The sequence below is a fragment of the Anabrus simplex genome, chromosome 3 (assembly GCF_040414725.1).
Source record: "Anabrus simplex isolate iqAnaSimp1 chromosome 3, ASM4041472v1, whole genome shotgun sequence".
Classification (NCBI taxonomy): Eukaryota; Metazoa; Arthropoda; class Insecta; order Orthoptera; family Tettigoniidae; genus Anabrus; species Anabrus simplex.
In genome coordinates, this window is record NC_090267.1 from 57103865 (window position 1) to 57129912 (window position 26048).

The 26048-nt window shown below is 39.5% G+C and overlaps 1 protein-coding gene across 1 annotated transcript; it reads right to left on the reverse strand.

Moving 5' to 3' along the window:
• Positions 1 to 8524: 8524 nt before the first annotated feature.
• On the reverse strand, positions 8525 to 10389 carry LOC136866996 (protein mab-21). Its single transcript, XM_067144092.2, has one exon. It carries the CDS (start codon positions 10228 to 10230, stop codon positions 9133 to 9135), a length of 1098 nt encoding a protein of 365 aa, XP_067000193.1. The 5' UTR covers positions 10231 to 10389; the 3' UTR covers positions 8525 to 9132.
• Positions 10390 to 26048: the final 15659 nt, after the last annotated feature.

A 26048-nucleotide genomic window follows, 5' to 3' on the forward strand; every position in this document is an offset into this window, starting at 1 on the left:
TCACTGAGTATCGGAACCCTATAGAGTCCACGCTTACACCTGAAGTGAATGAAGAAATCAGCAGAATACTCGTCATATAGTCCTATATACGGGTGTTTACATGCTGTTCGTTTTTCAACCAAATGATAATATTTTGAATATAACTGGATAATGCTTCATTTCGACAGACTACCAACGCAGTATAGGCTACTGAGTTTCGAATATCTCCCAGCCCTTATAAGAACTCTGTTTTGATGTCTGTCGTTTATATCTTCATGCCGAAAGAAGCGAAACTTCGTTGTGACAATATAAGGTGAAAATGATGGAGAAATGTAGGAGGGAAATAATCTATTTCAAAACCCTTTGTGAAGAGTTCGTAATGTTTCGTCATTCGGCCTGACAGTGGATGTCAAATCTAGTCCTGTAGGCGCCGCAGTTTGCCCTTCATGCATACTTGTTACTGTAGAAGATTAAAAGTGTACTTATCCATTTCGATTATGGGGCCTCGGATGAGTCCATTATAGACATTTATCAGTATTTCCTCCCCATGCCGGAAGTGGGTAATTAGACGAAGTCCACTAGACGAAATAATTAATTGTTCGGCGTGAGCTGATGTACGTATCGGTCGTCGGCTCTTAAAACTTTCTACAGCATGTACTTTATGTGTTCTTAGAATTTGGAAGAGAATGCTTTAAAAATCGAAATCTAGTGAAAAATAATATTTCAGAGCTGGACTGTTGGCGCTATTATTCTAGTGTCTTTGTTTGACAGAACAGGTAGCACACAGTTCTGATACTGATAAATTGACGATGATACTCCTGTAGGTGGCTACTTTATCGACACATCACGTTAACTCAGAGAAAGCTGTTTTCGCTGATAATTTAAAAGCAAGTATAAATAAATTTTTGAGTGATATTCAGTCTTTTAAAATAATAATAATAATAATAATAATAATAATAATAATAATAATAATGTTACTGGTTTTACCTCCTACTGCATAGTTTTACGATTTTCGGACACGTGGAGGTGACGGAATCTTGTCCTTCAGGAGTTTCTACGTGCCATTAAGTATACCGGCACGAGGCTGACTTACTGATAGCACCTTCAAGGTACCACCTGACTGATCTGGGATCGAACCCACCAAGTTGGGTTCAGAAAGCCAGCGCTCAACCGTCTGAACCACTGAGCCCGGCGATGAAAGTACACTGCGCATAGGCAAGGCCTACATAGAGAACTTCATTTACCGTTTATTTTGAGTGCAGTCAATTGTATCATTCTTTCTGACAAGCAAGCCTGTAGTTTCACGTCACTGTTGATGTGATCATAGCCACGGGATCTCCAGTTTTATGTGGAATCCCAATCACAGGGACGTCACACTTCATTTCAAAACTCCCACGTGCAGTGACCAAGATTCGAACCGCGGTCGCCTGGGTGAGAAGCCAATGCCTATAGGCCTGCAATTCGACTATATCCCCCCCCCGCGGCTAAAATTTATTATCCGTATTAGCTAGGTACATGCATCATAGTACAATCTATGCGGTCAGAACTACACGAAAAGGTTGAACGGCGTCGCTTTATATACTTCAGAATTTCGAACAGTAATCGTAGTTCCCTTCCTGACACAGGTTATAAGATCAGAAGAACGAATAAACATAGGCTAGTACAAGATACGTGATGTCTAACACCGAAGACTATCAGCCAAGACATACGTTAACTTTAAACTAAGTTATTGCTTGAAGAGTGTTAAGAAAGGAGAATAACACGATGACTCCAACGATGATGATAGCCAGCTACCAGAAATGGATATATGATCTCTTCAACACTGCCGGAAGATTACCACAAGACGTCCCAAATCGTATTCTGAAATGGAAAAATGTCTAGTCCTTTTTACCCTTCATCTTTTACTCCTGATAAGCTGATAACGTATCTGACGTCTTTCATTGTTGTCAATTTTCCAGTCCATCGGCTTGTAATGATCGCTAATAATAATAATAATAATAATAATAATAATAATAATAATAATAATAATAATAATACACTTAGGAGTTTCATACTGTAGAATGCAGACTATTTCAGCTGGATCGAATAAATTGAACAGAGGGCTGAAACTTGCCGAGAAGTGTCCTTGGATATTTACGAGCTGGAGATTTCTAAAAGTGCGATTTGACTTGGGACCATGTTTCTCAAATATTACTGATATCAGTGTACAAGTGGTCTTCAGGAGAAATTTTGTATGATAGAGGATGTTGTAAGTTAGAGGAGCAAATATATATATGTGTGTGTGTGTGTGTGTGTGTGTGTGCGAAATTAATCTAGTGGAATATTGCCTTATAGTACAAATACTTTTTTTGAACGACTTAGGGGTGTTAAGTAACAAGAATATTTTTATTTTAGATCCATTATGTAGAAGTGGACTTTGCCAACCTAATTAGGCTAAGTGTCCCAAGGCTGATCAGGGTTTAGTATAGGGGTCTAAGTGTTAATGAACCTAGTGCCATAGCGTTTAAGTGAATAATTCGGACGTGACTAAGTGTTGACATCATTTGATATTATGAATATTATCTGAAACCATAGATTCAGTCTGTTACAAGGAAGTCGGTGTCAAAATCTGGTGGCTTGTTTGAGGCTCCTATTTATGCGTATGTAGGGCCTAAAATGAATTTGATCAATTACGTTTAAATCCACTCTTTTACAATTTTAAATGATTTTAACCAGCGAATTTTTGTGTGTGGCGGTTTTGTGATTTAGAAATATGTAAATATTACGTAATAGGACATTGATTGTTTTTGAAATCATTGGAGTGTTAATATTCTAAATGAAATTTGCCGTAATTTTCTTACTTTTGCTACTTAGTAACAAATGGGCTTTATAATGTCAACTTCAAACCTGACAAGAAGGTTCAGTGATTAAAATATTATTTTCATCATTTGTATCATTATTTCACTCACATATAGGGCCTATGCTAGTGGAAAAGATGGGAAAGCTATTTTTATACTTGTTTGTTATTGTTATTATTAAGTAGACGAAGAAAGAACGACTGTTTAAAAATGTAAGAAAAATAGTTCAGTTCAATCAGACATCTGAATTCGAACAGGAGAAGTGCAAATGCATTCCTCTACCCGTAGCTGCGTAATCTCCTGCTGTGAGCTAATCAAATCAAGGATATGCTCGTAATCATAAATTATAATAATGAAAAACCGCGATAAAATAGTGCAGTAGATAGGTACAAAAGGAAATAAATACACGTAAATTCACAAATATAACACTAAATTGCTGCCGATTTTCCATCGTTTATTCAGCGTAAATATTGAACTAATCTTAAAAGCAACACATATTTCTTCATGTAAGTTATTCGAGAAATAAATCGAATTCATTTTAGGTTTATTGAGAGCTTTATCATTCGTAGAATAGTTTCAATTTCTTACGTCACCAGGCGGAAAATAGAGAAATCAATGCTCGCAATAAAATAAGACATTACCGAGCTCGATAGCTGCAGTCGCTTAAGTGCGGCCAGTATCCAGTAATCGGGAGATAGTGGGTTCGAACCGCACTGTCGGCAGCCCTGAGGAGGGTTTTCCGTGGTTTCCCATTTTCACACCAGGCAAATGTTGGGGCTGTACCTTGATTAAGGCCACGGCCGCTTACTTCCCATTCCTAGGCCTTTCCTATCCCATCGTCGCCGTAAAACCTATCTGTGTCGGTGCGACGTAAAGCAACTAGCAAAATAAAAAAAAATAATAAGACATTGCGTATGGAAGGAGAATTTCGACCTGTGTCCCAAAGGAAGAATTGCTAATAGCCTGTAACTGTCGATGTGGGTGCAAACGATTCCCTTAATCGTACTATCCCTTTCCAAGAACTGTACTTCAAATACTGAAATCCGTAGCTATGATTACGATATCTAGAGTTACGTAAAACTACAAGTTCGTTTTGCTTGTTGCTTTAAACATAGAAATTGCATTATCTTTGTGGATTATAAATGATTACAATTTCCGACATACCCTATATCCGTACATCGCATGAGGAAACTTGGAAGCGAAAGTTTCGCAGTTACCACATCAGAGTAGCAGCTCGACTAAGCAGTATGTTCCGAACTGTCAGTGGAGAGGTGGTGTGGAATAATACTTGCAGACGAATAAACTTGAGTGTAGTTTTTGAAAATAGGAAAGATCGAAGATGAAGATAAAGTTGAATGTACTAATTGGGGCTAGCATTCGTTCGTAGGAAGAGGGTTTGTGGACTGGAATAATTTACCAAGGGAGATGTTTAATGAATTTATTTAAGACAATTGATAGAGAATATGCTACCTGGATGACAGCCCTAAATGCAAATCAGTGGTAAATGGTAAACAAGTCATCACCATCCCGAATTACGAAAACATTTGGCGACAATTCTCAGTGTTTACGAACTTGTTTCACGCATATGCTGGTATGGTACCGGTACCTTATTGCAAGGGAAGCAGGCAAGTTGCATTCCATGCTGGATTTTCGTAGGTTATTTACGATTTTGAGGAGTGCATTTCGAGATACGTAAGCTGCATCCCGCGAAGGGCGTACCGAGGGTTTATTTTTAATATGCTAACTAAATATCAACTAGGTTCTAATTCACCCTTCATACTTGGCATGCTGCGTCATAGGAGCCTAGTAGCAGATTATTTCGATATTAAATATGCTGACAAAATATAAACTGTTCTGAATTCTCAGCTTCATACGTCGCATGTTGCGTCATATTGTAGTGTAGCCTAATATTGAATAACACATTTTTTTTTACCAAACCACTAATGTAACAAAACTTGTCGGTGTTCATATCAGTCCTAAATCTGTAAATGGGAAGAAGGATGTTTGCTGATAACAGTAACCTATGATTTTCTTGATTCACTCAGTTTCAATATAGGCTACCCGTAAGTAATACCTCTTAAGTAATACAGCATGTTTCTATAAATAATAAATGTAATTAAAGTAATGTTAATTGGTATACGTCCTATTAACTACTTACACGGTTTTCGGAAACGCCGAGGTGCCGAAATTTTGTCTCGCATGAGTTCTTTTCCGTGCCTGTAAATCTACCGACACGAGGCTTGACATTACCTTCAAATACCACCGAACTGAGCCGGGAATAAATAAGATCAATTACTGCGCCTAGACACCCCTTAATTCTAGAGAAGCTCGGGGTACAACTTGCGCAGCCTACCCACGAAGTAAACATAGGACGCATTTTACAGAATACTTTTACATGGAGACGCAAGACCCATGATATCTTTTTATGCAGCAGCCTCTGTTATTGATTTTTTCAGCATGGCCATCACATATCTGTCAGACTTCTCAAAGTACAGGGTTCAGATAACCGCTTTACACCTAAATGTAGTATTGACCACGATAATGGCGATGGTGCGTATAATATTATACGTATTGTGGTCTCGAATCTTGGCGTAAACATTTGTCAGATCTTTAAATGTTAGAAATCCACCTCGGTAGCTTTACAAAATTAAGTAAACACTTTAAGGCAAAATTCTGGCACCGTAGCTTCTCATAATGATATTAAACCCATACCGTCTCGATGGTTGTTAATGCTTTCTGACAGCTCACTTCACTGGATTGTTATCGGCCCGTAGTAGCAAAGGTATCGACAGTTACAAGAGAAACTCTTCTGTCATTGTGTGCTTTATACAGTAAAGCATTATTATTATTATTATTATTATTATTATTATTATTATTATTATTATTATTATTATTATTATTATTATTATTATTATTATTTTGCTAGCTGCTTTACGTCGCACCGACACAGATAGGTCTTATGGCGACGATGGGACAGGGAAGGGCTGGGAGTGGAAAGGAAGCGGCCGTGGCCTTAATTAAGGTACAGCCCCCAGCATTTGCCTGGTGTGAAAATGGGAAACCACGGAAAACCATCTTCAAAGCATTTTTTAAAAGAAACAATCATTGCCAGTGAATTTAGAAATTAGACAGAAAGTGACAGTTGAGGACGCTCTTTCCATCCAGACTACTTCGCTGAACAATTAATGTGTTGCACACATGAGAACTTTGAAGTTCTCAGGCTGGATGAAAACTCTGCCTAGGGCTAATGCTTGTTCGTAGGACCTCTAAGAATATCGTTCTTAACCAAATTATTTGCCGTGAAGCTACACTGCAAAGTACTGGTTTTCTCATGAATATTTGCGTGTTGCCTGGTGGCCATAAACTAATTGCAGATAATTTACTTCCATAATGTGTGTTATGCCAATAAACAGTGCACGAAATGGAGCCATTTCAGCGGCATTGCATTATTTAAAGCTGTCAAAATAGCTTGAAGATTTAGGAGATTGTTATCGATAATCATTACTTTAAGACAATACCGTGGTACAACTAATGCACCCCAGGGACTCTTTTCATTAACTGTATCACATGTTTATATGGCATGCATTAACTTCTACCGATAGGCTAAAGTAATGTTGTATTTTAAAAATTAGAAATTAGAAAGGATTCATTCATTTAATTATTTTCCATAATTGGTTATAGCCTACATATTGGAAGATTTCAGCTGGCTTTGTGGGAAAACAAAAGCTTGTAGGAAAACTTGTAATTCAGTATTTACAAATATTTAGTCTGTACAGGCCTACACACACTCCCGCCCTTGACGTGTCAATACGTGGTGCTCTACGACATATTTCCTTAATTTTATGGTTTAATTCTGATGATAGCATCTCAGAAAACGTGTGCTATAGCCCCTAGTATTTTAACTCATTCTTCAAATTTTGTTTCGATTCTGACGAATACCTACGTTTTGGATACGTATTAATAAATATTAGTTATTTAATTTGACAAACATACAAGATATTATTTCTTCTTAAAGGTGTCAAGTTCTTTAAAATAACTCCTTTACGTATCAACACATACGCCTACTTACTTAATGTCATGTTATTTGTTAAAGATAGGGAGAAAATGCCTTATTTCTTTACCTTTCAATATTTCTTCTTCTATTTGATGTGCTATTTATTATATGCCTGATTCTCTTCACTTTTGTATTTTTATATTACTCCCTTTTATACCGGCAACTATGTATAACAATACTTAACTTAGATATTTCAACTTAGAATAATAATGAAGAGAAATATCCTTTCTTTGTGCTATAACTTACAGAAGATCCTCCTGACAAGTAGGCTACATAACACTGGAGAAAAATGAAAATCTCTTCCTGCTTGTAGGAATTGAAATTTGTAAATCTCCTATTAGATGCCATCTCATCTCAAGGAATTGACCCGAAAATTGTCATGAAATTATTTTTTGAATTACGCAGTTTGTTTTTATTCGACCAGATGGACAAAGTTGATAGAACAGCTCAAATAATAGGATTAAATGGACGAGTTGCTATTCTGTATCAGACCTACGCCTACTTATCGATAGTTATTATTATTAGTCTATTATTATTATTATTATTATTATTAATATCTCATCTCGAACAGACAAATTGCTTAGAAGTTTATAGGTATGGATTTCGTCCCTAAAGCGTAAGGGCAATGAAGTTATATAACTATGTTTTGATTCTTTTACATGCGTATGATGTTTACTTCGCAATATTCCAGTAGAAGAATGAGATAATAATAATAATAATAATAATAATAATAATAATAATAATAATAATAATAATAATAATACATTTTATAGCCCTACACTACTCAAGCCAGTAATAAGTGTAATGTTAAATAAGAGAAACATCTGTCATTCAACTTACATAGTCTATTGCCAATCATGGACTAATATTTTGAACGGCCTTTACACAATTATTAAATATTGTTCTTATCATGATATTTTGACGTGCATTTTACTCACCATTTACCAGAAAAGTGTGTATCTCCCTAATCGTAAATAAATGCGAATGTAGTGACCATCTTGATTGTAGCATTACCAAAATGAAGACAGCTCATGTTCTAACAGAGTGACGAATTGTGTTGAAAGTAAAGTACCGTGATGAATACAGAAAATTGAATTAAATATCTAGGGGTATCTCATTCGAGACTTGACGGCAAAAAAGGTGATTTATTTTAATGCAGGCATATTTATAGACCCTAATAATTATTAAAACATACATGAACTGTTCGGCTCATATCAATCCTCCATGTTATGGAGGTTGGACCTAGGCCTACTTGTGAGAAATAGAGCTTATGAAATTTAATTTTCAGGAACATTACCCTAGCCTAGAAAAAGAAACAATTGTTCATGGCTCGTGTACAAGATATTGTTTACTACGCATATTTAGACTATAGGCTACAACTAATTAGGCCTACTATTCACGGTACAGTACAGCACTCTTTTCTGATAGTCAGAGCCCGTTTAATAACATTTATGCAGCATAGTTTTAAATTCCAACAGTTTTAAATAGGAACAGCATTCTTTTAAGACTATAGTATGAAAATATTGACGAATTTGCCTTCCATATGTACACTTCTTATATTGAGTAAAGTAAAAAAAATTAAAAAATACTGAAAGAGGTTAGGACGTGAGAATTGAATGAATAACAAGATGTCGAGTAATGTACATACGTTTATTGGTAATAGTTATAATTAAAAAAACTTGATAACTGGTATAGCACACGATAACATTTACATTTAGACACGAAGCTTTTAAGTGCTTTCTCTAGGCCTAATATCAAAGTTAGTGATGTACTTACATTTAGGCCTACACTGTAAAGAGAATAAGCAAGTACTTTACCTGCGAGAGAGAGACAGGAACACATCTCCTGGAGATTTCATACACACTCAATTAAAAAAAAAACATGAATAGCACCAACAAGATAACCGATATATGAATACACCTCTGTACTGAGCAGAAACAACGAACTACAGACGGCAAAGTTTAGGCCTACTTCAAGTAAGAACTTCTTATAATATTCCGTTTCAGTGATGTCTAACTTCTATATATTAAGCCTACGAATTGAGAAGAAAGCACGCGCTTGTGTTAGGCCTAACGGTGACCTCGAGTGTTTTTGGCACAATTTTCTGTTTATGAAGAGCTCCCTAGAGAGAGTTCTTAAGAGATTTATTGCACTGGAATTTGTATTTCACTTAGAACACAGCACTAAAAAAGTAGTTTTCTTGCCATCTCGAAGATGTCCATTTGAAATGTGAAGTAAATGATAAGTCGAATTGATGTGTGTTTAAAGTTTCTCTAGCGAGCGGGTGTTGGTGAGCAGTTCGCGAGTCAGCCTCCACACCTGCTTGGCGGCGTTTTCGAGCGCACTTGGGGACTTGCCCTTGAACAGGTCCAGGTTGGGCAGAAAATAGTGCGGACAGCGCCGACACTGCAGGCACGAGATGAGCTGCAGCAAGATGCCGTTAATGCGATCTCCGAGACACGACTCGTCCCACTCCAGTTCTCGCGGGTGTTTCTCACATTCGTACAACAGGAGAGTTTTCATGTGGTACGAGGACACAGGGTTTCCCGGTAATTCCAAATGCCGGTCACGTAATGTCTTAAGAATGCTGAGACACCGTCGCCGACAGCCGCCTAATAAAAGTCTATTTTCAGCTTCATTAAACGATAGTACCCAGGCGTCTCCCTCCATGGCGGACTGCTTGCCCTGTAGAGTGATACTCTCCTTCGACAGCAAGTCGAAACCCTCGGTCTTTACTTCAGCCACGAGATTAGGATGAGGCCAAGGGATATGTGGGATGGGCCAGTGTGCGGCCGAACGAGGCCACACGCCGGAACACTTGAAAGCAGGAGTGATCTGCACCACGTAGCGTTCCCGTATCCTCAGCTTCACCTCTGTCGTGTCTGCGATCATCTTCACCGAGTCTCTGTAAGCACATTTATCACAGGCTTGAGCCACCAGGGTCTGAAAGCGAGACCGTATCTTGCGGGCAGATAAATAGCCGGAGGCTGTGATGAACTCCACCCACAGGGACATGGAGCGCTTGCGACCATCGCTCAACTTGAGGACGGCACAGCCGGGCAGCGAACCATCGTCCACAAAGTTGAACACCCCCATCTGGTTGAGATAGAGCACCACCTCGAATTCTGCCGGGGAGATGACTTCCAGTCCCTCATAGCGGCCGTTACACTCGGTGAGCGATGAGATGAACCGTGGTTCCTGCACTTCCACCTCTTTAAGCACGTCCTGCACTACCTTGCACACCTCACGAATCGTCTTGGCTACGTGTCCCTTGCGGCTCTGCACCCGTTCACCGTAATACTTGTTTATTTGGTACAGCATCTTGGATTGCGCAGCCATCATATCCGCAGGAACCAGCATCTTGAAGAAGAACTGCAGCACACCTTTACACCATAACCCTTGCAGCCTCCATGGGGTTGGTAGTGGGGGTGGGGGTGGATCTATGACGTAGTCCCCCCACGTGTCCGGGAATCACCAGAAAAGCCTGGATCACCACGTCCAGCGCTCAGTCTCACCACACCGTGCCACACTCTAACACTGGCGCGCTGGGCTCTTCGCCTTAGCGTCCCTGTCAGCCTGTCGCGCGCGGCCCGCCTATCCATCAGCTCCGCCCGTCCTGTCAGCCAATCAGCGTGCGCCACGCCTACCACCTCCTACAGCCGCGTCGGCGCACTGGCCGCGCTCCTCCCGCAGAGGGAAGTCACGCCTAGCTAAAGGAAGCCCAGCCCCAAACGACGTGCGTGTGCGGAGAAAAAGTTGGCGAAAAAAGCTGGCTCATTTTGTAAGACCAAGCGCTAGGACTGCCACATGATGAATAGGTAAGGGCCTACTCCTACTCTTAGTACTGCATGAAGTAGCCTCATTACATTACCTGTGAGAACAAAGGGGTAGTGTGACGTCAGAGATGGGCGGTCTCCCCGTCTCTTGTCATGTTTACCGTCACACACGCCATATTTTACATTTCATTATTTTCATGGCAAAGATGCGACCTGTATTTATCTCGTTTCGGATGAATATTTTCACTGTCATGATACGTGGTTAGCCCACAAGAGATGTATTCATACCGTGTCAATAAAATGTGTAGCATATCGGCGCAATGTAGCACTTTATCGTTTGTTATTCTTGGTTACTTTGAGTACTTTCTGGAGTAGCATGTAATTTAGTATGAGTTTATTATTACACTGACCAGCAAAATTAACGAACCAGTTGAAGTTTCAAAGGAAAAAGCATGTTAGGCCCCTAAATTGTGAAGTATTTGTATTATTATATAGGCTACATTGATTATTTTTATGAAAAAAATGTCTAAGGGTAGCAATAACAGACAGATAACATTACTTAGATATTTGTTTCATGAAAATAATCAATGTAAATAGAAAACAAATGTTTCACAATTTAACATCCTTTTTCTGAAAATTTAAGTGATTGCCGGTCAGTGTATTATTATTATTATTATTATTATTATTATTATTAGTAGTAGTAGTAGTAGTAGTAGTAGTAGTAGTAGTAGTAGTAGTAGTAGTAGTATTATTATACAGCTCCAGGTACTTTGTCGCAATCTGTGCTCTTGTAGGAGAGTTGTTGAGTTTCACATTGTTGTTTATTCTTGTTTTATTCTTCTGTGAGACACTTAGCACTTAACCCGAGAGATAACAACGACTCGCCCTTGAACCTTCAGACCTTTAATCTTAACGCTGGCGGGGACTTGCCTGTGAAGAGCTGGTGGTGGTGATGGGTTTTAAGAGGAAGTACAGGTCCAGGTTGGGCCAATTTTTAATCGTTGGTTATAGACTAGACTAGTACGTTCAGAGGAGGATGGGTTTTCACTCTTTGCACTGAGCGTAGGCTCTTTCTAATTCAGTTTCTTCTGATTTTCGTCAAAATGACTTTATAACTAGGAAATCTTTTCTATTCTTAATTTTTATCATAATTTTATGCATGATAGTGTGAACGCGTCATGAAATATGTTTTTAGAAAATCTGTGGTTAAAGTTAAACACAAAATTCTATGCTGGTGTTTCAAATAGGCTTTTAACTATTAAGGACGTGTACAGTTGCCTACATGCCAAAGGGAGCAAAAATGGTCAACAGGACACTGGCGGGAACCGAACCCATAGCAGCGTGTGCTTTGTACTCAACATCTCCTTTTTGTGTTGACTAATCTACACGTTCTAATAGTGTAGCCTAAAGCCGTCGTGAAAGTGAAATGTTCAATAAGATGTTAATATTGAACAGGGAGTTCGTGGGAAGTTATTTTTTCTTTAGATCGGTTAGCGAATCGTCTTGGGTGATGAAACAGCGTGATGTATGAAAGTTGTTATGACAAGGGAACTGTATGCGTTGAGCCAGACCGGTAGCAGTGGTAGGCCTACTTGGTAGGAGATTGTAGATAAGTGTTGTGAATGTGGATAGGCCTAAGTGTAAAAGAGGGCCAGCGCCTTAACTTCGCCACTTGAAACAAGCCAAATATAAAATATAAAAAATAATAAATGACCAGTTAAGATAGGCCTATCGTAGGCATAAACTGAATTGATTATGCCATAAATAGTATTTGCATACATAAAAAATAATTATAACATAATAATGGTGTATAGCCTCGGAAGAGGACCGGGCGAGTTGGCCGTGCGGTTAGGGTCGCGCAGCTGTGAGCTTGCATCCAGGAGATAGTGGGTTCGAACCCCACTGTCGGCAGCCTTGAAGATGATTTTCCGTGGTTTCCCATTTTCACACCAGGCAAATGCTGGGGCTGTACCTTAACTAAGGCCACGGCAGCTTCCTTCCCACTCCTAGGTCTTTCCTGTTCCATCGTCAGTGTCGGTGCGACGTTAAGCAAATAGCCTTCGGAGAGGTCTAGTGCAGGTCTTTCAAATTGACGCCGTATAGACTAGCCTACCTGTGTGCCTGTGGAGATGGGGTCGTACCTATGATTAGTTCTAATGTTGAAGACAGCATATACACCCAATCCATGAGTGAGAGGAATTAAGCAATTAAGGTTAAAATCCTCGACCCGATCGGGAATCGAACCCGGGACTCCTTCGTCCATCGGCCATCTCGCTAACCATTTAGCCATTTAGCTGGGCATGAAAAATGGTAATTTATTTTGCTGCAGTTTTAAGGGTGCGTGGCGTATTCTATCGAAGACTTTGATTGCAACGAAGGTATCAGAACATCGCTCCACGTTTGGGGTTGTTACGTGGGCTGCCCACGTCATGACAAAATGATTCTGAACAGGCATCCGGCAGTTCCCTCGGCTGTGCTAATAAAATATTATATTTATAGCAAGCATGTTTATAAATAGATGACCAAGATTTCATACTAACTTACATAATATATAGCCTATTAGCTTCCATTATAAACAATACAGAAGTATTCAACACTAATAGGGGCCTATCCTGTTTCGATATATTCGTATTAGGCCTACGTGTTAGTAGAATAAGTTTGTAGAGCACCGAATTCTGGTCGTGTTGTCAAAATCTCATTTTGAATATAAAAGGTTTTGGATGTAGACCTAACATTGAAACAGGCTAGAACTATCGGTAGCCTATAATTCTGCAGTGCATAGAGTAGCCCTACGTCATTATAATCTAACTGCTCTGAGCCGCTCAGCTATCCTTTTTTTTCCCCCAGCAATTGTTTATATCACTTCCATTGATGTTACGGCAAAATTATAGTTACCCTGTCCGGCTCAATAACTAAATGGTTAGCATGCTGCCCTTTGGTCACAGGAGTCCCGGGTTCGATTCCCGGCAGGGTCGGGAATTTTAACCATAATTGGTTAATTTCTCTGACACGGGGGCTGGGTGTACGTGTCGTCTTCATCATCATTTCATCCTCATCACGACACGCAGGTCGCCTACGGGAGTCAAATCAAAAGACCTGCACCTGGTGAGCCGAACTTGTCCTCGGACACTCCCGGCACTAAAAGCCACTCGTCATTTCATTTCATTTTATAGTTACCGGTACCCTTAAATTTAGAATAGGCCTATATTGATTGATCATTACGCGAAGTTCAAATTAAATCTGTTGGGCTAAGTAGCTCGGACGGTAGAGCGCTGGCCTTCTGAGCCCAGCTTGGTAGGTTCGATCCTGGCTTAGTCCGGTGGTATTTGAAGGTGCTCTAATTCGTCAGCCTCGTGTCGGTGAATTTACAGGCACGTAAATGAACTCCTGCGAGACAAACTTTCTGTCCTTCCGGCGTCTCCGAAAACCGTAAAAGTACTGAGTGGAACACAAAAACCTATTACATTATTATTCATTGAGAACTGTTCGGTCCAATCCGAACAGTTCCCCGGCGAGTGACTGAAAACTAAGTGAGCTAGTCGGATCTGTAGCAACTCCAGTAATGCTAGTAGACAAATAGGTTTCTTCCAATGGGCTATATAAAGCCAGTCAGGTGTTAATCATCACGATGTTCTGGGCGTTAAAGTAATTTACCACTACTGGGGAAGAAATTGATGTGATTGTTATTTTTAGCTTATTTTTAAAGCTGTTTTGTTTTCAAACATAGCGAGGATAAGTTTCTGCTTGGTCGTGTTATTGAATTCTGCAGCATAACTGTAGAAAGTTTAAGACTGTCCTTCGGAAGCAGAATTATCAGGAACTGTATTCTTATCGTTGCCGTCAGCATCAATTCACTGAACTCTACCGTTGTCCTCCACACTCCTGTTTCCAGGCTTGGTAATTAGACTTAAATTGTAAGCCTACAAAGTCTAATAGGTGGTTGTTACGTATGATCACCAGTAGATGAATTATTCATTTTTAATTGGTCATTTTACATAATTTTCAACATGAGTTGGTTTATCAATGTGAAAAGTAGAAATACAGGCTCACTGAATGTATAATTACAAAATGTACGCCTAGTAGCCTATAAGCTACATCTAAATATTCAGCATTTTAAGTAGGCCTATATGAAACTGTGTTTAATATTGACAGAATTAAAAGAAAGTAGATTATAAACCAAATGAGTTATAATTACAATATCAAAAAGTATATTGAAATGTTGAATGTTAATCAACAACTGGAACATATAAAATATAGTTAGCCTATATTCTTAAATTAGTAATTTAGGTTATAGTCTACATAAATATTTAAGTTCGTCATTCAGTTTACAACATAGTCTTCAGCTGTTTAGAAAAATCGAAGCTTTATTTAAACAATGCAAACTACGATGGCACTTAGAATTAAACAGTTTTTCATTTATTACACTTGCAAAAGAAAATGCATTTCAACCAAATGTATGTGCACATCTAAAACACTTGACCATCTGAAACGGAAGGTTTACTCGCACACGACACTGTTTCATTTGGTACATCAAAGTGTTCCTCACCTGACGCGTTGTTGACAGCAGCACATGTTACGCGTCGACATCTGGGGGATAATTTATGATTTTTGCCATCGAGAGACGGTGATTATTTATAATATCCGACAAATATGATGAAGTATGACATATTCAATCACATTTATCAAATTAAACAATTCCAAGACTATTTATGAAGTATACCGTCTATTATATAGCCTACAATGCCTAGATTTATCAAGTTTATCGCAATATACCGTCAATTGATCGTAACGCATTGAGTTGAAAAGAAATAGAAATTATTTCGATCTGTAGTTGTAGGCTATACAGCCTCACCATTTATCATGTATGCAGATCGAAGTGTACCTAATGTATGTAGTCTATGCCTCTCCCTTAGCCTCCTCTCTTGATACGGAGTCGGAGACGAGGTGAGATTTATATTGCATGTTGCATGGCCGGATACCCTTCCCAGAGGTGCCAACTAGTACGGATTGTCCGTAATTTTTACGGATTTCATCCCACGATTATGGCTTTACGGTCAAAGGGGAAATTATTACGGAAAAGTGACATTAACACGAAAAAATTAATTCTACGATAGAAAGAAAATAAAGAAAAATATACAGTTCTTTCGAGCATTACTGCTCAACCCTCCTCGTTTCACTGCTTGTGAGCTGTGAGTTAAAGTTGTTCAATTGTTACTTCCTTTTGCTACTCGTGAACGTTGTGAAATTCACTGTGAATGAAAGGAGCTCTACTCTTCTCTTCTCCAAGTAATATGTTTACAGTATTAAGTGTACCTGACAGTAACTCGCCCACAGGAAGAGTTTCCAGTGTTGTTGGGAAAATCAGACAAGTCAACTGTAGCCTACATAGCACATCTACACTGGAATCGTTTATTGTTCACAAGACGAAAATGTCACCACAAAGGGAAGGCTGCTTCAAGAAAACCTACTGTAAAAATCAGCTGCCGGGTGCGAAACAAGCTACAAGGAATGTATTATCATAGAATTAAAAGGTAATGTGCTAATTTTATTGCATAAACATTATATAATTTAGAAAATATTGTTGTTAGAAGGGGCATCGAGTGGAGAGGAGCATGGTTTGGCTTTGACTCGAAAATTTTCTGATAGTGTGTGTGGAGTCGCAGTAGGGGGGATATTACTGACAACCCGCTTCAAAAGTTGGCACCTCTGCCCTGACACCAACCTCACTTGAGGAGCTAATGAAAACCGAACCCACACATCCCCCAAATGCAGAACTTGGCAGATCAGCCGTACCGTGGCCATGATAGAATTAAACTAAATTATAAAACCAAATGAGATAGACTTAGCATATCAAAAAGTATGTTTAAATGCTGAATATTAAGTCTGAAACGTATAAATGCTATTTGTTTTACGTCGCGCCGACACAGATACGTCTTATGGCGACGATGGGATAGGAAAGACCTAGGAAGTGGAAGGAAGCGGCCGTGGCCTTAATTAAGGTACAGCCCCGGCATTTGCCTGGTGTGAAAATGGGAAACCACGGAAAACCATCTTCAGGGCTGCCGACAGTGGGGCTCGAACCCACGATCTCCCGATTACTGGATACTGCCCGCACTTAAGCGACTGCAGATATCGAGCTCGGTACGTATAAATGAATGTGATTAAAGCTTTGAGAGCTAATAGTAATTTGCAGTGTACAAAAATGTACAATATGTTGATTTAACTGGAAAAAGTAGGGTCTGCTAGGCTATTTTACTTCCCGAGAGGTAATTCAGATACTGTTCTAAGCCCTACGCTGTTCCTAACCCTCTTACGCGTCGAAGTTCCGAGGTATGGAAGCCTTAACCTTCCATTCGCCCAGAGAACTTAATGACATTGCCCCGCATTGCAGGCCTAGGCGTACGTATTAACTTTTACGAGTATAACGTAAGGTATAACAAGTTGTGATTTACCGACTGTTCTACCACCAGGTTACTTATAAACGTAGCCTACCAATACTTATTTCCCAACCGAATAGACTCTTTAAGACATACACATGTTCATGTCAACAGTCAGACGGGAATTGGCAACTACTTGTTAGTTTAAAAACAAAGCCTTAGTGACGTGCAATTTAAGTTCATAGCTGGGGATTGATTGATTTGATTGATTGATTGATTGATTGATTGATTTATTTATTTATTTATTTATTTATTTATTTATTTATTTATTTATTTATTTATTTATTTATTTATTTATTTATTTATTTATTTCCAATTTTCCTTAATTGATCCATTTTACATAATCTGAAGATTAAGACAAGCGCAAGTCCCATTTATTATACTAATTTTGTTGTTAAAACTAACTGGTGAAATTGGTTTCTGGATTGAAAAGAGGACGTAAACCAATGTATAACTCATCGTTGCATATTGTAGGCTAAAAGGTTGAAAACTGCTCATATCTTACTTCCATTTAATTGCTGTAGTTTTGTTATTTGGCGAATCACACAATTAACAGCATATTTCAATAACGAAAAGTGGACTTTCCTTTAGTCATCATGTGGCAAAATGTTCATTTTTCAATTCCATTTCCTTTCCATGTTGTTAAATGTTTTTATTAGTGTAATAATTTTTTTTTTTTTTTCACACCATCTCTACCAAGGCGGGCTTATATCGCTGCTAGCAGACGGATTAGTCACAGAATGGGATTTTAGGTAGGGGTGATTGGACCAGGATAGCCTCGCCGATAGGCCTATAGGCCTACTACACTTCGATGAATTATTGCAACTGATAGGCCTAAATTAACTAACATACCGTTTTGTCCCCAACCGAGCGAGTCGGCGGTGCGGTTAGGGGCGCGCAGCTCTGAGCTTGCATTTGGGAGATAGTGGGTTCAAACCCCACTGTTGGCAACCCTGAAGATGGTCTTTCGTGGTTTCTCCCATTTTCACACCAGAAAAATTCTGGGGCTGTACCTTGATTAAGGCCACGGCCGCTTCATCCCTACTTTCCTATCTCTTCGTCGCCATAAGACCTCTCTGTTTCGGTGCGACGTAAAGCAACTTGAAAAAAAAACGTTTTGCCCACAGAATGAAGGGATAATATTTTATAGAATTACGCCGTTTAGACGTTAAACGATTTTCACATTGGGTTCGGAGGAGGGGGAGGTTGTCCAACGAAAAAATGATGAAACGCCTTTTTATGGATCATTTCAAAATATTATAGCTCAAAAACTATTATATGTACGGGAGTGATCTATATATTGTTTTAAACTAGAAGATTGAATGCACATGAGGTAGCCACGACAGCTGACCTAATGCGCATGACGCCATCACAAGATGGCCGCCAAATTAAGGTATGTTTTTGGCGGTCGAAACTCACCGCGCAGTGTAGCTTTGTGATTTAATTTGCCTGGACGAGATACATCAGAAAACACCAGAAAAATGAAGATGCTACCGCAAAGAAAATATTGAAGGTTTTGTGACTGAAAATTGACGGGTTTTTTTCACAAAAAATGTCCAAAGATAAGACCAATAAGTGTTTTTTAAAAAGGCCATGAAGGTTCTTGGAGGGGTGGTAGGTAAAGGCTTCCGCTATCCGTAACCTCGGCACTTGGTGGGGTAGAGTGGTTAGCTCTATGCCCGGCCGCCTTTGGCCTCAGGCTTAACCTGGTACTAATTTTTTATGTAGTAGGCTGAGTGAACCTCAAAGCCATGTGCACCTCCAGAAGTGGAAGACTCTTTTCTTACATTTTCCGCCTTCCTAGCGGGGATTTGATCCAGTACCTACAAAGACGAAAGAATTTTGTAGTCTTATCTTTTATGAACTGATGCATTCAAACGAAGGTTTAAACGTGCGTTTTGAATGTTTCTTCGCACGGGAGTCTCTCGCTCAGCTCTTACCCACACATAGCCTACTTCAGCTTCGTACATTAGTCTATTAATGATCAGCTACAAATTTCTTTTTCAGCTTTTATTTTTCACAAGATATTTCATTTTGCCTACTCCGTAGAAACATGCCATATAGTTTCATCTCACCTTATCCCCGACCCCGTATCAGGAAAATGGGACTCAGGAACAGACGTCGTTATAATTTTGCGCGCCAGCTAATCGCTCACTTGGTTTTCCCACAGTTATGATTATTACAGTTCTCTCTTATATTATTCTGAGAAAATTGTATGTAGCATTAAGACGATAATTGAAGGTATTTAATCATCGAGCACGTCTCTGATTTCTTATGAAAATCGAATACATAACGGTGCTAAGCACCCATCACAGTTATCTACATTTCCTGATACAGATTGAGTGAACTATTGTACCGATAAATCAAGAGTCCTCCCCCCACTCCTCCCGTAATGACATATTTATTGTCTTCCACTTTGACACGCATTTGCCCAAAAGACATTTCCGTAGATCTATTATATTAGGAAAATTAATGATAGTCTAATGATGATAATCGTATAGCCTCAGCTACCATGTGCATTTTCATTTGGCTCTGTTTAGGCTGTCGATGTTCTGTTTTACTCCACCAGATGGCAGAGCAAACTTGATCTCTGTTAGCAGTCTATGACTGCGTGTTAATTAATTTTATCTAGTCAACATCAAATGTATCACCAGAGCTCTTTTACATGCCGACATCGTACGACGTGGAGTGTCGAGTGGACTTTTCTCCGCCCTTCGAAAATTCGGCTACCTCTACCGGGTTTAAACTCACGATCTTGAGATCCGAAGACGGGCTCCCTACAACTGATCAACAGAGAGAGCTGGGAAAATGATGATCAGTGTTTAATGCTATTTAAACTCGTTTCTAAGGGATAGAAGTACACCTTTTTATTGGCAAGTGTACTTCATCCTTTCGGTCGTGCCTGTACTCAGGAATTTAAAGAAGTAGTCCATCAGTTTTTGTGTCAGGAAGTTCAGTATTGTGTGTGAGTAAATGAAAATCGTAAGAAATACACAGCCAATATTTCGCGAAGATGGTTCATTCATAACAATATAGCGTACCGTTTATCACGATGGTGGTGCTGGTGATTCATTCCCGGGGAAAAGCACTAATCAGAAGATGAAGAAATACAAGAGGTCCGTCCCTTGGAAGAATGGATACTTCGACAAGAGAAAGGCAAGGGCCACGAAGGGCGTGAAAATTAAAGACTCCCTAGGTCTCATAAACCTGTCCTGTGAGTGGGAAGGGAATAACAACAATGTTGTTGGTTTAACGTCCCACTACTTTCAAGGTCTTCAGAGACACAGAGATACGAAAACTGTGTTCAACAGGAGTTCTTTTACGTGCTCGCAAATCTTCAGACACGAGACTGGCGAATTTGAGCACGGTCGCATTGAACAGGAATCGAACCCGTCAACTCGGGCTCAGAAAGTCAGCGCTCTACAGTCAGTCTCTCAGTCCGGCGATGGAAAGGAAACTAGAATTCGAAAAAAAGAGTCCCTGAGGAACTGATAGTTCCTATTGTGTAGACCTATGTATTTTTCTTATCTCCGCAGTAGTAAACTTCTGAACCGGCCACGTGGCTCATTACCGTTTGACAACAGGAATAAAGGAAATAAAGATAAATGGGAAAAGAATCCACAGTATTAGATTTTCTTACGACATTTCCATAGTAGCAGACTCTGAGAAGGAATCAAATAAAGTGTTGAATATTTTGTGTGATACATAGAAACATTACAAACTTGATATCAATAGTAAGGAACCCAAAATTTTAGTTGTATACGAAGATAGCAGGGGAGCTAATAAAAACATAAGAATAGAAAATTCCAAAGTAGAACAAGTGCAACATTACTGTTACTCAGGGAGCATTATAACTGAAGACAATAGATGCACAGAGGAAATTAAAAGAACAATAGCTGTTGCTAAACAGACCTTTCAAAATAAAAGAAATATTTTAACAAATAGAAAGGTTTTTGTAAAATCCTTTGCTTGGAGCGTACAACTGTATAGTTGTGAGAGCTGGACTACTGTAAAAAGATGGAAAGAGATTCATTGGAAGCAACTGAAATGTAGATTTGCAGGAAAATGAAGAGGACATGCTTGACTCAAAAAAGACGAATGGAGATGTTCAAAAGGAAGTCAGTGAGCGACGGAGACTAATAAAGAATATGGAAAGAAGGAAGTTAAAACTTGTAGGTCATATCCTGGGACATACTGACTTCCTAGTAAACGTGTTTGAAGTAAAAATATTAGGAAAGAAAGAGGAAGACCAAGAAATACTACTTGATGAGATGTAAAGTGAAGAGAACAGCAGAATTGAGAGAAGACAAGGCTCTCTTTAGCAGATGATGAACAGGAATACTCCATATCTGATAGCAGAAGTGAATTATCTGGCTCTTAAAAGATTTAAACAGAGACATTGTTTAGTATTTTCATTTGCATCGTTTTGTACGGAATTCATTTTCATAATGAACTGATCATGTTTCTGTTTCTTGATGGATGCTCCAGAGCAAAATGTAGCTATCACCGAAGTCCCAATGGCAGTATGAAAGCTGTTGAAGTATGGGGGGTGCTGAGCAACGAGCGAGCACAATGTGCTGCCATAGTTGAATCCAGAGGACACTCGCGGCCGCCATGCTGGTTACATAAAAACAATCTAGATCGGTTGCTCTGAGTAATTCAGTGTATCACGTTTATAGAAAACACGACAACTTTTGCTTTATGATTTGAGTTTATTGAGATATTAAAATGTCTTTTAACAAAAGGAAGGAATGCTCTTTGGAAACAAAATCTTAAATTTTCGCATAAATTAGAGGAAATTGGAAATGAAATTCAAATTAGGCGTGTGTTTCCAAACAGTCAGTTTGTAATGTCCTACTGTAATATGCACGTACTGTACTTGGTGTAGCCTATATTAGAGGACTTCGTGTTTGTAAGGCTACAGCAGACTATTAAAATTGACATTATTTCTAGGAACGTGAGAGGTAAGTAATTTAAGAAAGCACTGCATTTAGAGAATATTTATAGAATAAATAATTTCTTTAAGCAGGCTAAACAGTACTGTATATTTGCGCATTTACTAAAGGGATTGATTGAACCTTCCATACACGTGTCCACCAAACGAATAGATTTTTGTTTTTGTTTTTAAAAATAATATTTCGAGAGAAAACCATTGCATTGTTTGATTGTTTCTTTGTTGAAGGTTCATCTGAAAATGTTCCACTGAAATATTTTTCCTACTACAAAATAAGCCAAGAATGTCAAGGTGCGCCTTTGTCGGCGAGACCTGTTGAGACCTGTTCTGGTATGGGCTAGAACAAAATTGTTATTTTTACTGATTTGTCTCAGTCTCATCCTTGGTTTTGTCAACATGAATGTGACTGATGTGTGAGTGATGCTAGTAATGTCATTTTTTATGCAGGCAGTCACTGTTATCAATGGTGTGAAAATGTTGCTGTCGGCTGGTGCGTGCATTTCAGCGAGCTTGCGAAACTGATATGTAATAAGTAATAACGTCTGGCTCGGTGATGAAAGCAACGGGAACGGGAACCTACCTCACTCTTCATTTTCGTAGTACGCCTCTTCAGTGATACCTAGACCGCCTATTACAACTGATGGCGGAGCTGTTGAGGATCAACTCAGCCTTCTGACTGAATACTCACATACAGGTGTTATGTGTATCAGTTTGTTGCTGGGCTGACTGGTTCAGGCGGTTGAGGCGCTGGCATTCTGAACGAAATTTTGCAGGTTCGATTCTGGCTCAGTCTGGCGGTATGTGAAGGTGCTCAAATACGCTACATCAGTCTCGTATCGGTAGATTTACTGGCACATAAAAGAACACATGCGGGAGTAAATTCCGGCACCTCGGCGTCTCCGAAAACCGTAAAAGTAGTTAGTGGGACATAAAGCAAATAACATTATTATTAGTTTTTAAAAATTCCATTTAGCCCAACATTAGGCTAATGGAAGTTATAGGCGTATGGTGTTTAATTTATTCTAGACTGCAAGCAAGCTTGTAGTTTTAGGCTTAAGTGACTGTTGATATCATGGCCAAAAACACTGGAACTCCAATCGTACCTGGAATCGAACCATAGGAACATGACGTTCCATTTCAGAAATTCCAGATGAATTGAGATTCCGGATTGGAAACCCAGCCGCTTTAATGAGGAGCCAGTAACGCTGTGTATAGCCTAATTCCTTGTATTAGGCCTACATCTTAGTCTAAATAGGCCTACGCCAACCTCGTATCTATGGATTTACCGGCATGTGAAAGACGAAAACCGTACAAGTAGTGTGTGGGAGGTAAAATCAATAACAATGACATTATTATTATTATTATTATTATTATTATTATTATTATTATTATTATTATTATTATTATTAGGCCTATAAGTGATATCTAAATAGATCTATTTAGAAAAAACATTTCTCGAATATCTCGGATTTAAAATGTGGTTAGCGTAAGTGTAATAGAGGGCCGGGTGCCCTAAATTCGCCACTTGAAAGAAGGCATAATAAATAAATAAAAATTATCTCTCTTTCTACAACATTTTAAAAATAATTATGGTAGAATAAGTAGGCCTATATTCTTGTTTATAGGGTACATTCCAGGCGAGTTGGCCGTGCGGTTAGGGGCGCGCAGCTGTGAGCTTGCATCCTGGAGATAGTGGGTTCGAATCCCACTGTAGGCAGCCCTGGAGATGGTTTTCCGTGGTTTCCCATGTTCACACCACGCAAATGCTGGGGCTGTACCTTAATTACGGCCACGGCAGTTTCCTTCCCTTTCCTAGGCCTTTGCTATCCCATCATCGCCATAATACATAGGCTGTCTGTGTCGGTGAGACGTAAAGCAAGTAGCCAAACTATAGGTTTGTTGTGTATAGGTGAATGCTGGCCCCGCGGAGTAGGGGCAGTGTGTTTGCCACTTACCCGGAGGTCCCGGGTTCGATTTCCGACCAGGTCAGGGATTTTTACCTGGATCTGAGGGCTGGTTCGATGTCTACTCAGCCTACGTGATTATAATTGAGAAGCTATCTGACGGGCCCGGTCTATAAAACCAAGAATAACGGCTGAGAGGATTCGTCGTGCCGACCACACGACACCCTGTGATCTGCAGGCCTTGTGGATCAACAGCGGTCGCTTGGTAGGCCAAGGCCCTTCGGAGTTTGGTGTTCATATAGGCTAAACCTTACGTCAATAGTAGCCTATATGTATGAGTACTATGAGAATAAATGTCAACGGGCCGTTTAGCGTCGTATTCTTTTATTTAATGCAGGTCTTTGTTAAAGTGTTCTATTATTTTTAGTTCTACATTGTAAGTCTACGTAGGCCTACTTTTAAGCTAAACTGTTCTAAAGAGTCGAGTGTTAATTATCACGATAAAAGTGTGTTCGGTAGGTGAAACATCAACATAACTCAGTAAATTAAAATAACTGACTCTCATAGGAATAAGATGGTGCTGATGATCTTGCCAGTATGGCGACTGGCGCAGAAGTCGGCTTCAGCGAGCGAATGTTTTGCCGCATTCGTCGCCATATCTTTGCTCCTGTTCTCTTTCTGAATAATGGCATTCAAAGCACTAGTTATGGGAGGTGCTACAATCATGGGCCAGTCGTGCTGAATTTTGTTACAACAGCATAACCATTGATGGTGCTATTTGAGGATCCAGCGACCCTCTATGCTGAAAAATTCATAAACAATGAGCGTATCGAAGAGTTCGCAAAGGGCTTGCTAGTAATCTTCCTTTTGGGCTACTCCATTTTTATTCTTTTTTCTTTTATTTATTTATTTATTTATTTATTTATTTATTTATTTATTTATTTATCGTGAAACTTGGTCGATCTTTAATTACTTCTCCCCATGCGAACATTAGCGCGTGAAATGTCGCACAGCTTGCTCGTGGCCACTTCCCTTGGGTTTAGATAAGAAGGACCCTAACTTAACTTACCACTTCTAATAATAAACAGCGGTTCTTGTAGTGAATGCTTCGAGGGTATGTTGACATTTATTGTAGATCCTGATCAGTTTGTCCCCATCAACAATTCAGTGTAGGCCTATATGTACTGTAGGTTACAAAAAAGAAGTGACAGCAACTAAGGGCGTACACTTTGAGGATTGAGAGGAATGGTTCCTTTCATTTATTGGCTAGTATTTGCATTGACTCCAGCCGGCAGGAATGTACATTTGAATATACGCTTGTGCCCCATATTCAGTGTTGTGGAATGAATCCCAGCATTAGAATCAGTTTTTACTTTAGAACACCCAAGTACGAGAAATGCGTGCCAGTACATTTTGGTGATTAGTTAAAGAATCTGTTCACAGGCCAACCTACACTCCGGCATCTGTTAAGACTCTTCACAGTAATATATTAGATTATTATTATTATTATTATTATTATTATTATTATTATTATTATTATTATTATTATTATTATTATTAGCTTCCTCTGGGGACCGGAACTGCAAGATGGGGGGTTTCACACCCGACAGAGCCAATTGGATTTTTGAAGAACGGGAAAGTCCATCAAATAATCAAAATGCCTGGACATGGTAGCTGAGATCATACGAAATAAACAAAGTAAGTTACAACATTCCGTGGAACATGTGCTACGAGAGAATAGTAGTAAACCCCACAAGCTGGCTTGGCGCACACCCTGTTGCGGCAGCCCGTGTTCTAATCAGCCGCAGAGGGAACCTATAAAAGAGCGGCCCCGTTTGCTGGTGTTTGTAATTTAGTGTTGCGGAAGATGATGGGACGGCTATTGTGCTATGGGACGGCCCGCACACTGTGAATAGCCTGTGGCTGTTTGCTTAGTGCACTCGGAGATGAGCATATCCGTGCTCATTACCTCTTGCTGTTCCTCCATTTTGCCTTCCTCGGGGAGGTCGATATTATCAACCAAATCCTGGAGCGACGTTGCTGTTGGTTACATGTTGATGATCTGTGGTGATTGTCAGGTGACACTGGTGCAGGGGATGATCTCTTA